The 16,984-nt window shown below is 33.4% G+C and overlaps 1 protein-coding gene across 1 annotated transcript in view; it reads right to left on the bottom strand.

The window, feature by feature from the left end:
• The window catches only part of Plxdc2 (plexin domain containing 2), a 407,828-nt gene that overhangs the window by 71,280 nt on the left and 319,564 nt on the right, over nucleotides 1-16,984 (bottom strand). The window contains exons 8-9 of the mRNA XM_020169269.2: nucleotides 14,184-14,279; nucleotides 13,843-13,924 (exon numbers count right to left, since the gene is read on the bottom strand). Coding sequence (XP_020024858.2) covers nucleotides 13,843-13,924; nucleotides 14,184-14,279 — 178 coding nt within the window. The remainder of the gene's footprint in view (nucleotides 1-13,842; nucleotides 13,925-14,183; nucleotides 14,280-16,984) is intronic.

Raw genomic sequence — 16,984 nt, forward strand, 5'->3', positions numbered from 1 at the left:
GATTATTCCAATTAGAAATAAACTGAGTTTGGTGGAAACTTTTTCTAAGACTTATAGAGCTTGCTGCAATATTCCCTTATTATCAAGAAACATCATGTTTGAGAATTTTGAATATATATATGTCATATATATGTGTTTTGTATCTATCATTAATCTATCTATCTATCATGTGTGTGTAATTTAATTTGTCTCTCAAATTCCAAGTTGTAATATTTATGTTTAAAGAATAAAATGCTTAGGGCTGGGGATTTAGCTCAGTGGCAGAATACTTGCCTAGAATGAATGAGGCCCTGGGCTCAATCCGTAGCACTGAAAAAGGAATGATGGATAACTGCAGTAGTGAGTTTTTGAATAAAGAAAGCTTGGTTTTCTTTTTAAAGTTTTGTTATGCCCTCTTGATTTTAAATATGTGAGCTCGCCTGGAAGGTTAGAAGGTTTTCCAGGACTGCACCAGGCCCAGGTCCTACCAACAATGCATTATTAAATTCATTCCACTTTTAGGAATGATTTAGTTTGTAACAGAATGTGTTCATCCATATTTCCTTACTTTATTGTACATCAGATTTGTCAGGCATATAAAATATCAAATTACTAAATGCTAATTCTATTAGAGTTTTATGCAGCTCATGTTTACCAATGTTCTATGTCTTATTAAAGACAGCATAAGAAAGAAGGATTTTAAGAATTTGGGTGTGAAGCAATTTTCTGCTTCATAAAATATAGTTAATGTCACCTTATGTTAACAGAAGCATTCTTGGCTATGTAGTTTATTTCTTCAGATTTGCTTTTAATGAAACTGACTTAGCAACCCTTTTAAACCACACAGAAAAAATACTTACAGAAAAAGTTACATTAGCATGCATTGACTGTGTAGATAGACACGAATCTTTAGACTATTCTCTCCTTCAACTCATAATAACCATCACTTCAACACCTTCAAAATCTTTTTTGTGATGCATTTGCGAACACCATTATTTCATTGTGAACTGGTCCTTCATTTGTGGCTTGCTATTTCCTTAAGTGGCACTCATTAGAATTGTTTATCTCACTATCACTGTTTACTTCACTAAAACCATCTTAGTTATTCTTTCCAAACTAGTTTGTTGGGGATACATATTTTATTTTTTTCATTTGTCTACACATTTCTTATTCTTCTTCCATTTATTTGGCAAATCCCTCTGGTAAAGGGCCAAAATAGTAAATATTCTGGGCTGATGGGCCATATGGTCCCATTACAGGCATTCTATTATTGAAGATGAATGTGCTACCCTAGAAACAGTGCCGCCTTAAATTCTGCATATACCAACGCAGTGAAAACGTGGACAACAGCAAGGCTCGAAGGAAAAGCAGAATACCAGAATAGCGTTTGGTAGGATGACCATATAATTTATGGTGCAAACATTCCATGTTTGAGAGAGAAAGAAGGCAGTGACTGAATGGGACACAGAGACAATAAGCCCAAGATAGGCTGTCCTGGAAAACAGGGCAAGGGTGTGTTTAGGGAACAGATGTGATTCTCACACTTCACAGATAATATTGATCTCTTTCTAGATTTTGTGCTCAATTTTGGTAAGTCTTTTCTTGTATGTTTATGTGCTGTGATAGCTGCACTCTTGCTCACTTTGTTATTTTAGGTAATCCAGGTTTATTTTTGCACAGTAAAATTTTAATGGTCTTGAATTACTTTGAGTCCATTTTTCTAAAATATAGACAACAGATTATTGTGTCTTTTCATAGACCACATCCAGGGTGGTGCAGAAGTAAATTTACCCTCCAGCTTCTGATATACAAGTGGAAAATGACATGGACAATTTGAAATAGTAATTCACCCACACAACATGAATTCTCCATATACTGTTTTTGCTGCATGTCATTGTAATCAATTATTCACAAATGCTTTCCCCATGAGAACTCATTGTGCTGTTTTTATTATTTGCCAAATTTGTGATTTTTATTTTTTCCGTGGAAACTCTGTGTTGTCAATCATTCACTTTATAGGAATATAACCTTAATTTATAATTAAATGAAACTTCCTATCTGTCTTTTACAGCAAGCAATGAAAGTTGATGTCAATAAACTAATACACCCTTTTTAATTGGCCAGATAGGGACTTAGTTCTCATTTCTGATGAACACCCATTATTTAGAATTTCTTGTTCAAACTCTGTGCACACTGGGAAAAGTTACATGTGTTCAAATTTCAACCTTAGTATTTATTTTTCATCTCTACAACCATCTAGTCTATAATTTAAAAAAAAAACACTTTAAATCCTGTCTCTGCCAATTACTAATTAGTTTTGTGACCTTGGGTAAGCATCTCAACCTTCCTAATTCTCATTTACTGAATGTGTACAACAGAGAATCTAACACCTCATTATGTGAGTGTGAGGATTGACTGAAAGAATAGATTTAGTAGACTTTAGTGATAAGAAAGTTGTTCACATAATAAAGTCAGAATAATAAGCAGCTATTATAATTACTTTAAGCATCTCCAGGTAAGTCATCCCTACCCATCAAATAACCTTCCTGTTGTTTTTTTTGAAAATTCTCATGATTTAGCAACAGCAACAGAAGGAGAAGAAAATCCGGGCAATGATGAAATAAAAACTTAGGTAGTAGTGGAATGTAGAAGAGGAATAGATTAACTCTGCTCAGGGCACAGGTCAATAGAGGTCTTCTCTGGAAGTCAGAAGACATTATTTTAAGAATATAAAATCTGTGCATTTTTAGGAGAACATATCATTAGGAATTGTTACAGTCTAGGTCATGATTTATGAAGAGGATGAATAGATCTCCCTTGACTCTGAATTGTCATTGAAAGGAGAATTCAAGAGTAGGGTGACATGTTTATTGCGGCACTATTCACAATAGCCAAGTCATGGAAACAGCCAAGATGCCCCACCACTGACGAATGGATTAAGAAAATGTGGTATCTATACACAATAGAATTTTATGCAGCCATGAAGAAGAACGAAATGTTATCATTTGCTGGTAAATGGATGGAATTGGAGAACATCATTCTGAGTGAGGTTAGCCTGGCCCAAAGGACCCAAAATTGTATGTTCTCCCTCATATGTGGACATTAGATCAAGGGCAAACACAACAAGGGGATTGGACTTCGAGCACATGATAAAAGTGAGAGTACACAAGGGAGGGGTGAGGAAAGGTAAGACACCTAAAAAATTAGCTAGCATTTGTTGCCCTTAACACAGAGAAACTAAAGCAGATACCTTAAAAGCAACTGAGGCCAATAGGAAAAGGGGACCAGGAACTAGAGAAAAAGTTAGATCAAAAAGAATTAACATAGAAGGTAACACACAAGCACAGGAAATCAATGTGAGTCAATGCCTTGTGTAGCTATCCTTATCTCAACCAGTAAAAACCCTTGTTCCTTCCTATTATTGCTTATACTCTCTCTACAACAAAATTAGAGATAAGGGCAAAATAGTTTCTGCTGGGCATTGAGGGGGGTAGAGGGAGGGGGCGGAGTGGGTGGTAAGGGAGGGGGTGGGGGCAGGGGAGAGAAATGACCCAAGCCTTGTATGCACATATGAATAATAAAATTAAAAAAAAAAAAGAGTAGGGTGAACAAAAAATAGCTTTCCAGAAGGAAAAAGAAACAAGTCTCACTAATACAAGAATCTATCAATCCCCTTCTATAAAATCCCAAAATAGGAACAATAGAAATCTGATCTTTACAATACATCTCACTTTTTATCCTGAATTATCTTTGTCTTTGTTTTCTCTGATAATGTATACCAGGTTGGTGAGATTTCCCTACAGTTATATAAAAGGATGCATTTGTAACAGTACTATGGAGATATTGTAGAATTAAAGAAATCATAGGATTATTACATGCATTGCTGAATTACTGGACTTCTTGCACTTTTCCATGAACAAGAAATTTTTAGGCATATTATTTCCTTATAAACTCTTGGCAGGCCTTTATAGTGGATAAAATTGTATCACTGATTCAGAATGAGAGAAAGTAAACTTGTTAACATTTAGAAAGTAGCATACAAATCTTAAAATGTATATTCCTATCAAGAAATTGTCACATTTTAACTTTGTTGGAAGATACATTTTAACAGAGAGTGAGAATCAGAAACTATTTCATTGACATTTTAAATAATTTTCTTGTGTAAATACTGAAAGAAGTGGCTTGAATATTACTACATTGTATTTTGAACTTCCTTCTACCTATAAACTTTAGTAGCTTAGAAAAATAAATAATTAAAGGATAATAAATTACTTTTATTAATGTTTCCATTTGCCATTACATCAGCCTTTTAAATAACTTATAGTCAATCAAAGACTCTTCCAGTGTTTAATACACATGTCAATATTTTTAACAAATGCCAACAATGAATCTTGCATTTAAAAAATATTGCTCATGTCCTTATATTTAAAGGGTTATATTTTTCTTATAATAATTTGGCACCTACTGTTTTTTAAATTGAACAAGTGTGTAATTTCATTCTTGGGCAATTAAGTTTTAATTATTTCAGGGGAACTCATTATTTTATTAATGCCAGCAAGCTAAGGGAATGGAATTATAATTAAACACTAAAATGCTCCATTTTTAGATACTTCATGTTTATTAGATGGAATTCATTGAAGTCTAGATTTCTAAATTATAACCATATAAAATGTAACTACCACACTTGGTTAACACATAAACAAAACTTTAGAATCAATGTTGAAAAAGCTGTTATAAACATATGTGATGCTAAATAATTCTACAGTTTTCATTTTGTTTGCCAAATGGTGCTCAGATAGAGACCAAACAGAGTATTTGTTGACTAGAAAATCAAAAACAACTTAAAAGAATGCCTTGATATTTCAGGTGTGACTTGGTTATCAGGAGACTTGGCTCAAGCACCTATTGGAGTTTGAACAAAGGAAAATCAACTTCATTCTGTATTCACATCCCTCCTTAGAATCTGGCAGATGCTCTGTGACCAAAAGGAGACAGAGACCAAAATGCAAAATAGACAATAGTGTGGAAGATTAAAAAAATACACAGTTCGTTACCATTTTATCTCACAAAAGAAAAAAATTACATGCATTTATAACCCCAAGTCTAATAAATCAAAGGCTGCCTTTCTATAGGAAAGGGATATAGCCTGTACATACAGTATAGATAATTTTCTGCTTCGGAAAATTTCCTTTTGAGTTTTTCTGAAAAAGTACCCAAATTGTCCCAAATACATATTGTCCCAAATATATATTGAATATATATTTCCTTTATACTGAAAATATTTGTTTCTTTGTTAATTGATTAGTTGATTGCAGGTAATGACATAGATGTAGTAAAAATTCAACCTTGAGAAATGGACTATGATAAAATGGCAATATTTTAATTTTCAATTCATAGCACTTTCTTCAAAGGGAAACCCTGTGACTAATTTGTTATGTATTCTTTATATTGTAATATAAATTAAAGTGCTTTCATATATGGATAAAATGGTATCATACCTCACTGCTTTGTTTTAATCAATTCACATAAGAATGACAACACTTTTGCAAGAGATAAGCTTATAAGGCTTAAAAGGAAGAAATATAGGCCTTACATTTCCATTCTTAACACAATTTTGTTTATGCTGTATTTTAGGAAAATCTAATCAATAAAAATATTAAGATTCTTTATTAAAATCTGAAAAGACTAATGAGAAAGGGTTTTGTACTAAAATAAATTCAAAATTAAATTCACGTCCTGTAGACATTGTAGCTCAAAAGCACTTATCTTGGTTGTACAGAATTTCTAGAAATACCTTAATTCCTTTAGAACACTGAATTACCACTTTGGTAGCAATAATTAAAAAAAAAATCAGTACTAAAATATGTCCCATTGATTTTGACTAGCTAACAGCATTCCAAATGCTAAGGTTTATTTATTATATACACAAGGTCTTTCCAGAAGTTTCTTGCTTTTTCTTTTAATTCAAGCTCTTTTTCATTAACTCTTAGTATATTTTAACAGCAAATATTTTATTTATAAATCTTCTTTTCTGTGATATTTCTCAATCTCAGATTAAGAATTAACTGTCTCCATACCACTTTGGCAAACCCACCATAGGTTACAAGATTCTTAGCTCAGATATGCAAAATTTGCATTTATACTGTGTTCTTCTCAGATGACCTCAGGATCCCCTGAAGATGTTAATTAAAATGCTGAATCCTCAAGCTGTACCCTGGACTAGTGAATATGAATTCCTTGGTGATATGAAAAGGATTTACATTTGAGGAAGTTCCTGTGGCAATTCTTATCTAATACTTATATTTGAGAACTACTGAAACTGGGCCACTCAGATTGAAAGAATACAAGAATCAAAGATAGCTGGATGTCATATTTATTTCACATTTCAAGATAGAAAGTCAAAGAGTGATAGTGTTTTGTCCAACATTAATCAGCTAATTGCCTGTGGCACCACGTACTAATTCAAACATTCAGAATAATTCATCTCAAAAATATGGCTGCCTTTCCAATAGCAGTCTTGGAATTTTTGACTTCTTTGATTAACTAGGTATGTATCCTTGATTCTGTACTGTTCCTGAGTCTTGGCTGGCTAGGTAGTTAAGTACCTTCTGACATAATAGAAAGCCTGGTCCACTTCATAGAGAAAAATGCTCAGTTAGTGTAGAATTTGGCCAGTGTGGCCACGTGGTCACCAGTTTCAGTCCTCTGGGAAATTTATCCTTTGTTGCCAACTGTGTATCATTAGGGCTTAATGTTTCTTTGGTGTTTTCCATCAGAAATGACTGCAATTCTCTCCTTTCTTGTCTAGGAGACTGGACAGTGTGACATTAAAGCATCCCAATTAATTTTTCTTTAAATAATTTTGTAGGATTTGATGATTCAGAGAAAATGATTTCCTACCTAAGAAAAAATGTTTACACTTATAGATTTGTTTTTTATACTTTAAACGTGGCACTTAATTTATGTACTTAAAATCATAACATTTTCAGTTATCAAAACACTAATATTCAGTGAAAAGTCAACCTATCTGAACACAGATGGATAAAGTTTGTGAAACTCTTCCATCTAAAAGGGAAGCAGAACCTTATCCTACCCAGTCCATTAAAATAGCCTAACATTTTGGATCAAGTCTTCTTTTAAGTCCTAAATTACATCCATTTATAAGATATGGACTTCATGTCTTATCATAGAGTCAATCAGATTCTCCCTGTGAATTACATAACTTCACATATGAATTTAGGTGCAATTCAAATAGGTTCTAGGTTATGGCTCTTTTCAGGATATGAGGAGCAAGTGCAAGTATATTGATTCTAACTATTGATTTGTTTTGAGTTATAAGCTTCATTTTGGGCCATGTACTCCAACAATTTTTGGATTGTCATTCAACAATTTTGTGGTTTTGTTCCTCTCCTTTTAATCTTAAAATTTTGAACTAAATTAAGCCTTATAGCTAAATTACCTTACCATCACATAAAAGATGACAGGAGCTGCTCCTTGCTTGAGGGCTAGCTTCTGAGGTGAATAAAAGGCAAAAATCAGAGTTTAAAATATGCTGGGCATTTCCTTAGTATAATATCCCCCAGGAGCCCAACATGCTATCTTTTAATAAGCCCAGTTCTTCCTACAATGTCACAGTGAACTGTGGGTCTTTGGTTCACCTTAGATAAAATTGATAGCTTATTTCAAGACATAAGATATGAAAAAATTCCACTATCCCTTTAAGCAGTGGAGTCACAAATGTGTTAAGAGTCACAGAGAAATAAGAACAAAGAAGAGAGGTATCTGTATCTTCCTAATACTCTCATTTAGAAATTTAAGATTCCTGACTAGAGAATGGTTAGATCAGCCTCACTATTTAAATTTGTTCTCTGCATATCTCTCTGCCTTTCCAAACTCAAGGTAGTTTTGGGGAGAGGTTTTTTTTTTTTTTTTTTTTTTTTTTTTTGTCTTTTCTTTTTTGGTGCTGGGATCGAACCCAGGGCCTCACGCATGCTAGGCAAGCGCTGTACCACCGAGCTACATCCCAGCCCTCAAGGTAGTTTTAATGCTGTAAGCTACATGAGCATATGATATGAGTATATTCTAGTTTCAAAAATTAGCTGTACTTACATAAGAAGGGTTTATTTCATCCTTAATTTTTATTGACAATTCATTCCATATTATTGGTGAATCATTAGCCAGAATTTCTGACCTTACACATTTTCAAATTTTTTGAAATATATGATACTTTCTTTCTGTTCCACCTTTTGAATCTAGTTCATTCAATGAAAAATAATGGCCATTGCCAGATACACTCTGGGAAATGCAATAAAAATAAAAAATTCAAAAAAATTAGAGAAGTTGTTACAAATATCTTTCTATCATCTTCTATTTCCTTCTTAAATGAATGGTTTACTACTATTCTGTAAATGCATGTCTTTACCTTTTATAGTGATGTGCCTGCTTTGTTTGTTCTTTGAATGGATGGAATCATAGAATACATTTATTTCCAGATTTTTACCAGTACCAATTTTATAACTTCAGCTGGATCTGAGAAAATAAAAGATTCAATTTTCTTTTTTACTTAAGTGAGGCACCAAAAGACTGGCATCACAAAGTCAAGCAAGTGTTTGATGTGTTTAATTGTGGATGCTCACGTCATATGCCATATGTCAGCTTAGTTCTTTCTATAGCAATTGGTTGACATTGACAAAGTCAATGGGCAGTAATAGCCCAAATGAGTAATTAGATTCTCAGGAAAGTGGAAATCTCTGGGCTCGAAGAATCTTCAGAATTCACATGTTTTGGATATTTACACTAGGGCAGACACCAGAGATGCTAAAATGAATATGGTTGTGCTTCTATTCCTTAAAAAAGCTTGTGTTCTCTTTTGCCACATCCTCCTGCCCTCAACTCCATGAGGTGACAATTGAGATCATACAAAAGGTTGATAATAAAAAACAACATACTCTCGTGCCTATTCTTGATAACTACAATGACAAATATATTGTTGCTAGTATCTCATACCTTTTTTCAGAGGCATTATTTGTCTGCCAGATATGCACACATATGAATATATTTTTCCAATAATTTTATGTAACAGAAAATTAGTATCATACCTCATTATGCTATGCTACAAGGCTAGTGCACGGCACCTCTTAGGCTTTGTTCGATTTATACTCTCTGCATAGCTGATGTCATTCAGTCCCATGATTTTAAACTCTATCTATATGATAATGGCTCTCTGATCTGAGCCTGTAGTCATAAGCCCTTCCTGGAATTTCTGGTTTATGTACCTATTCAACATTTCTACTTCAGCTTTGATAGGCTTGTCCCAAATCAAACTCTTTATTATATCCTCGTTTAGCCGCTGTTTTGTGTGCCACCTTACTTACCTCAAAACAAAAGTATGGCCATTCACCAAGCTACTAAAACAAATCTAAGAACTATCTCAATTGTTACATTTCCTACTCCTTTACTCTTTCCAAAATACACCTTGCATTCATTCATCTCTCAGGATTTCCATAATTATTCTAAGCTACTAGCATCCCTTCTGCTGACTACCGCACACGCTTTCTACTCTCTTTCCTTACATTGTGACTCACCTCCCCCAAACAAACATACCTGTTCTTGGAACAGCCAGAGTTATATTTTTAAAATATAATACAATCACATCAATCTTTGCCTAAGTTCTAAAATCTAAAATTTCTCAATTGCCTGAGAATAAATCCTTTCTGGCTTATAAAACCATTCATGTCCAGGAAAATTGGTCACCCTTTCTGACCTCCTGTGATACCATTTTCTCTTCATGTCCAGATCACAATGATTTCAACTCACTGGGCTTCTTTCCTTTCCTTACCAGATCAAGCTTGAGCTCACCACTGGTCTGTTGCACTTGTCATTATGTTTGAATGTCTTTGGCTTCCACTATAGTATAGATGGCTTCTTTTCACTCAGATCCAAATTTCATCATCATTTCCTTCTAGTTGTCTTTCTGAGCTACCCAATCCATAGCAGACCATTCAAGTTTTGTTTAATTATTAATCATTTATTTTCTTGTTTATTGAGCTCAACTTCAAGCACCACAAGAGAGGTAGCTTTGATTAATACTTGATTATTGTTATAACTACTTTAGTGTTCAGGTCTGTTCCAGGTACATGGAAGGTATTTTATATGTTGTTAAGTAAACAAATATTTAAGGTTCAGAATATATTTTCAATTAAAAAATTCAGTCTTTGGTGATGATGGCTGATCAAACCAAGGACTCTTCAGAAATACAAGTTTGCTTAAGAATGATACCAATAAATAAAATTCTTGTTATTCTTACCAATTTTGCTATTTTTCTGCTAACATTGCCTTATTACCTATACATAACTCTCATCACTACTTATTCTACTTACTACCTATTTATTTGTTTAAAATCTGTCTTCCTATACTAAAATTTTAAGTTCTATTAGGGAAGTGATTTTTATCTCTCTTTTCTCACTACTGAATGCAGTTTTGAGTAGAAACTTGAATAGAGACAATCCAAATTTGTTGATGAATGAAGAAAGACACAAGGTAGAGCTGAAAGTGATTGATTCAAGACTTCTAAATTTGCAGTGAGGAAATAAAGACACTGTTACCCAGAAAAAAAAAAAAGAGGTCATAATTATAAGTCAGTACTTTCAGTCATGGATCTCCTAATACATTCTTATAACTCAAATCCTCTTATACCTTGAGCAAGTCATGGCAAACATTTTGTCTTAGTTTTTGCTCCTTAAAAATGGGAATTACAGGAAATAGACAACCAATTAAAATTATCTTTTTAGAGCAAGCCTAACTTGAGAGTTCGGTAATTGCCAGCAGCGGATTATCATTCAGGAATAAATGCACACATGGGAGAAAGCAAGAATGGTGGTAGAAAAACATTTGAGGGGCAATTTTTGTGCTGCTTAGGATAAGACTTGTTTAATTTTTTCCATAAAAGCACTAAAGTCTAGGGAAATACTGCTGGGCAACAAAGCAAAGTTTTGAAGCTCACAGGTCTAAGGAGAAATTAATAAAATACAGTAGGGAAATTAAGTTGAACAAAAGTGCAATGAGCCATAGTTAAACAAATTAATTAAACAGTTTCTAATATGAATATAATTGGGTTGCTGAAGAATTAAAACTAACTCCAAGATTTTAAATCAGTGTTTAGTGTTCAACAAAACACCAAACAGTAATATGCAGAAAATTTGTACATTTTTAGGAATATTCCGTGATTAATTCATATGAGTCAGCACCTTCATTAACACATGCAAATCTTAGGCATATTGTGGTACTTCTCTGAATTCTTCCTATGTCAATTTCAAAATCATATAGCTTTCCCACAGCATCAATTATGAAAAGCTTATTTTTTTTCAAAAGTACATCTACCATTTTCCAGAAAGCAATGAAGATTAGTACACCAGCATCCTGACAGGTTGTGAAGCACAAGAGGTGAGCTGACAAAACCAAAAGCTGGGAGTCATACAGATCAAAGTTCAATTTCAGACTGATCACTTAAGAGGTCTGAAACCGTACAGAGATAACTTAGCTCCAATCACCTGTTGCCTGTTGCCTCCGATGCAGAAATGTTAAGGTGAAATATCTGTAATATTTGTGCAATGTGTTCAAAGGAGAAACCTCTCAACTACATGGAAGTATTAACAGTAGAAGCAGATTCCAACTTGTGGATATGTTGATTACCAAAATTGCTTGCTTGGAAGTTTAAGTTGAAGTTTAAACTGAAAATGTATACTAAAAATGATGAGTGGGTTTCTAGGTGAGACTCCTAAGCCTCCATTTACCATAACATTATTTCAGTCAAGAAATACTCTAACCACACTCTGGCTGGGGCAGTCAATTTTGCTGATTTTCCTGGCTTTACACTGGAAAGTCCCTCATCCTGGAAAACTCTCAGAAAAGCCTAATCATGATTCTTTCATTTGAAGCTTAATCATGATTTATTCATTCTTCCATTTTTTCTGTAGTATCAGGTATATTTTTAGACTATGGAGATATAAGGACAAATCTTATATGGAATTTTCCTTTAACCATTCTTCAGCCTAGCAAAGGAGAGATAGGAGCAAGCATCCAGAAACTCTATGCTAAACGCTAATGATGAAGGCTTCGGCAACTAATGAACTTGATTTTGAACTAGTTATGAGGGCCAATCAGTGTCTTCCATTATTTTAGTCATTTCTGGTTTCAAAGCTCAGTATTGCTGAAACATACATGTGAAAATGCCATCTCTTTAGATTCCCTGTGGTCATAACAGACTTTGAATAGCTTTAGATATGCCTGTAATCTTTATGCAATCTTAGCAAAACATAAATATAAAAAGCTGTCAACCTTTGATTTTATAGCAGTTCCTTCCACTCTGGATATAAAACTAAGTTAAAATCTGCTTTGAAAAATGCTAACTTGCCTGTTTGTTTTTTCATCATTTGAAATTCATGTCCCAAAGGAAATTACTGAAACAGCGTGTTCAATTGAAAACAACACTGAAGTCATGAATAATTTTCTTCTAGCCACAATACTGTAGTGGTTGCCACAAAGTCAACAAGTTAAAAATGTGTCTTAAACCTTGTTATCAAGTAATTGGCATTCTATTTCTAAACCTTCAATAACATTTAAGGTATTCCCAAACATGCCTTTCACAAGGCAGCAAATCCTGCAGTAAGAGGGTAATAAGACATGGACTGTCTGCAATCTGGCAGCAACATTCACTGACTAACAGCCTAATACTCAGTTTTCCGTCTGGGGAAAGAAGCTGATTTTTCACAGATTCTGAAGGTGAGAAGGGGACTTATTTCCACCTTCAGATTGTAACCCCGGGGGGTGGGGTGGTGAAGCAGCTATATTGCTGTCATTCACTGCTGTGCTCCAAGCACCTGAGACATAATTGATGGACAAAATGGTTGAGCAGACAACAAAATACATTTACAAATCTTCATCTTGTACTTCTAACAGGATGCAAACATTCTTAGGAAGCAAGCAAGTATTTGAGTAGTTGCATCCTCCTCTGTGTCAGCTCAGTTTCCATCAATATCTGCAAGTGTTTGGCAGCTATGTGCCTGTTCATCATTGTGGGGAACAGCAATCATCTCTCTCACATCATCTATCTTCCACATCATCCAGTCTTTAGAATAAACTCTAGGAACTGAACACTCTTTATTATTCATGAAAATCAGTAAACCTTTTTTTGACAACAGCAAGTTATGCAGCTTAAGTTTTAAAGCCAATTTCAATACGAGGCTAAAATCATATATATGTTCTATTTATGTAAAGGTCAAGTAGCATCAGCCTCAGATTACATCACTTATCTTGACAAATACCTTGAGAAACTGTATCAGAATTTATTTAAAATATGCATGTGATTATTATAATCTATCCTTGTTAACATATGTCATTCTACTAGAGATGGAAATAATCACAAATGGAAATAACTCACAAATTATAGCATTATCAATATTCATCTCAAAAAGAATTAAAATTTCATATTGGATAATGATATACATGATTATAAAGGTTCTTAGTGATTTTGAGAATTCAGACAAGGAATGGACTAGATTTCTCTGAGTTTTTTTCTCATCGTATATAAGCATACATTTATATACATATTTCACACACGTATACATACATTTGTTAATGAAACCACAATCTGCATACTTCACATACATTTAAAACTCAATCAGAGAGTAGAGGCAGCAAGTCTTTTAAAATTTAATATTGATTTGGGCATTGTCATCATGCCTATAATCTCAGCACTGGAAAGCAGAATCTAAGGATTGTGAGTTTGAGGCCAGCCTGGGCTACATAACAAGATCTTGTCTCAAAAAACAAAAACAAACAAATTGTTTTATTATTAGTTTTTACCTTTGAAGTTTACTACACCAACTGCAGTTGAAGCCAATCTGAGAAGATACACAAGGGCCACAACCATTAAACTGGAGACATGCTAGGAAAGAGAAGAGAATAAATTCAAGAAGAGAATAAATTCATGAAGAGAATAAATTCCATGTTTGGGAAAAGGACTGCTTAACCAAATAAAAATCACCATCCCTCACTATACACATTTGGGGTCAACATAGCCATTCATGCCAAACACAATTATAATTATATAATTAGCATAATTATAAAAAATATAATTATTGAACAAGTTACATCACATTTGCAAATCATTTTTTCCACATAGTCATGTTCATATATTAACTTACTAGGTAGTGGAGTCATCTCTACAGCTGAAATGTTGGTGATTTTTGACATTTGTAACTCTACTCGGTGGTATTCATAAATTGTCCTTCTCCGAACATCTGTAAAAACAAAAGTGGAAAGAAAATCAACTTACATTTCCCCTCTTATAAAATGATAGCATCTTAACAATTGATGGAGGATTATATACCTTTTTTCCTGATAGAGCTTTAAAAGAAAGTGTCATTCTATGAAGAGATTGACTATAGGGGAAAAAAATCCAGAAAATCCTGTTCCTGTACCCACGAATCAGAAGTGTTTTAACCAGTGAAGTTGAAAATTATGTGTAGGGTCTCAGATATCTACCTTAGCTAGAGGCTCTAATTCATTATTACTCATATAATTTTAAAGATGTCTTCTTGGTGGATTTATACATTTTGAAAGATTTCAACACATGAAATCATGAAGGTAAGATGACAGAACTTCTACCAAACTAAAGCTAAAAGTGAACTTTTTGGAAATGGGGAGCAACTAAAAATTTCAACAGTTTAAAGATAATGCCAGAAAACAATATGATTGTTTTAAAGGCTTAGAGTAAAATTCTTGAATAAAGATATAAACATAGGATAAATCATTTTTATGCAACATGGTGATTATAGTTAATATTACTGTATTATACTTGAATTTTGATAAGAGGATAGGGTTTTGAGCATATTCACCCTCCTATGCCACACACACACACACTGTTAACTGTGAGACCACAGATGTGTTAACTTTACGGTCGTAACCACTTCACAATGTATACAAAAATCAAATAATTGTGTTGTATATTTTAAAAATCTAATTTTGCTCAACAGGTATAATTTCAATAAAGCTTGAGGAAAAAGAAATAATTTAAAAATTGGTATTGTTATGTATGAATAGATAGTGCATTTAGAGAATATTAATAATTAGCACTTAAATTGCATGAAGTTGTTTATAATAATTCATCAGCAAATCCCTCAGAATGCCTGAGGAAGAGGCTACATAGAGACTTTGATAAGAACTTTAATAATTAGAAATCAGATAAATATAAGAAAACACATTTTATAATAAAAACATTTACTATATTATAAGCCTTCTATTAATGAGTTTGCCTTGGTAGGATGAATGGAAATGGAAAAGTAATCATATCAGCATTTTATTTCACTTTTGGAATTCTTGTAATGATGGGATTACTTTTGCCGAATAATGTCATATCTATTAGGAATTGTTTGAGAGGTTATTAATTACTTTAAAGACATCATGATATCCATAATAGCTCAGAATAATATATCCTAATAGGTAAGAATACATGCTCTGCAATAGACTGTTGGGTGCAAATGACAGGTGTGCTGTGACGCTGTGCGTCTTTGCTTTTCTGTGCCTCATTCCCTCTCTATAAAATAGGGACAATAGTATCAATATCAATGATTTGTTTTGAGGATTAAAATGAGATAAGAAGGAAACTGTTTAGAACAGCCCCTTTCAAACTATAATTCTCAATAAATGTTTGAAGTAATTTTTGTCTACTTTCAATATGGCAAGCATAGTTCATACAGCTTATCTGATGTTTAATGATCCAATTACTATCTGATCTATCTGATAGATCTAACTTCACTAAAATTACACTAAGACCCTAGGATCAACCTTCTAGAAATTTGTTTCTCATCTCAATGTTAAGGAAATTGAATTTTTTTTGAGTCATTGGACTCATCAATGACCTTCTATGTTATGGTACACCACACCATGAGTTGTCTTTCGGAAAAGTATTTAGGAAAAGAAAGATACTTACGTATCTAGAATGTTACAGAGGGAAGTCAAACAATTATTTATAGTCTGCAACTATGTTTAATCTTCTCTACTCAAATCCTTTCATTCAATTCTAATCCACCACTAAATTCTATTAAAGAAAACAAGGAAGACAAGCAAAACAATGCCTTTAAGGCTGGGACTGATACTCAGGCCATTCACTGAAAATACCTTTAGGTCTCATAAGACTGGAAAACACTGATTAAAAATACCAATACAGTCAATTGCCTTTTGGTACAATTGAAAGGTTGTACTTCTTCAAAATGTAGAAAAAAATGCTGGTTTTGTGGCATAAAGTTCCTTGAGGAATGTGAATTATGGTATAGAGTATAACATGTTTTTAAACTTTTAAGGCAAATTAAACAACTGCTTATTTTGTACTTTTGTCTAACTAGGATGCATTCTCAACATACTGATTTCCCATGAATTTTGCTAAACAATTTAGTTCTTAGAAGTATGTACGTAATAGGATGTGGGTTCCCAAATCTTCATGCTAAAGTTTGCAGAGTATCCATCATATTAGTTGATGCTTAAGGCATAAGTAATCTTTTCATGTCATACCACACTCTGAAAATCTCAGCTACTGGCAATGACTAGGAACACTCTGAGAGTTAATTTTTGGCCATGCATATGGAGCAAAGGGAAAGAGGGAACTTTTTTCTGTGCTTGTTCTTTTACCTGCTCAGACACCTCCAACTATTGAAAGGAGATGAATTTAATAAGACTAACATTAATGAGAATGTTTTTTATTTGATGACCTGCCAATCAAATGGTCATTTCTGTAGCATTTCAGAGACACCCCTGTCAAAAACAAGTCATTAGGCATTTATTCACTGGTTGGTGCTTCCAAACGCTAGAAGCTTTCATTTGATTCCAGAAATGTATTTAGCTCATGAGTCTGCTTAGAAAAATAAGAAATAAGCCAAAATAATTTTAGAACAAAATTCCAGTCTTAGTGTTGATGATACAACTTTAAGTAGTTTCTTATGGCTTTATA

Source organism: Castor canadensis, chromosome 15 (assembly GCF_047511655.1).
Source record: "Castor canadensis chromosome 15, mCasCan1.hap1v2, whole genome shotgun sequence".
Lineage (NCBI taxonomy): Eukaryota > Metazoa > Chordata > Mammalia > Rodentia > Castoridae > Castor > Castor canadensis.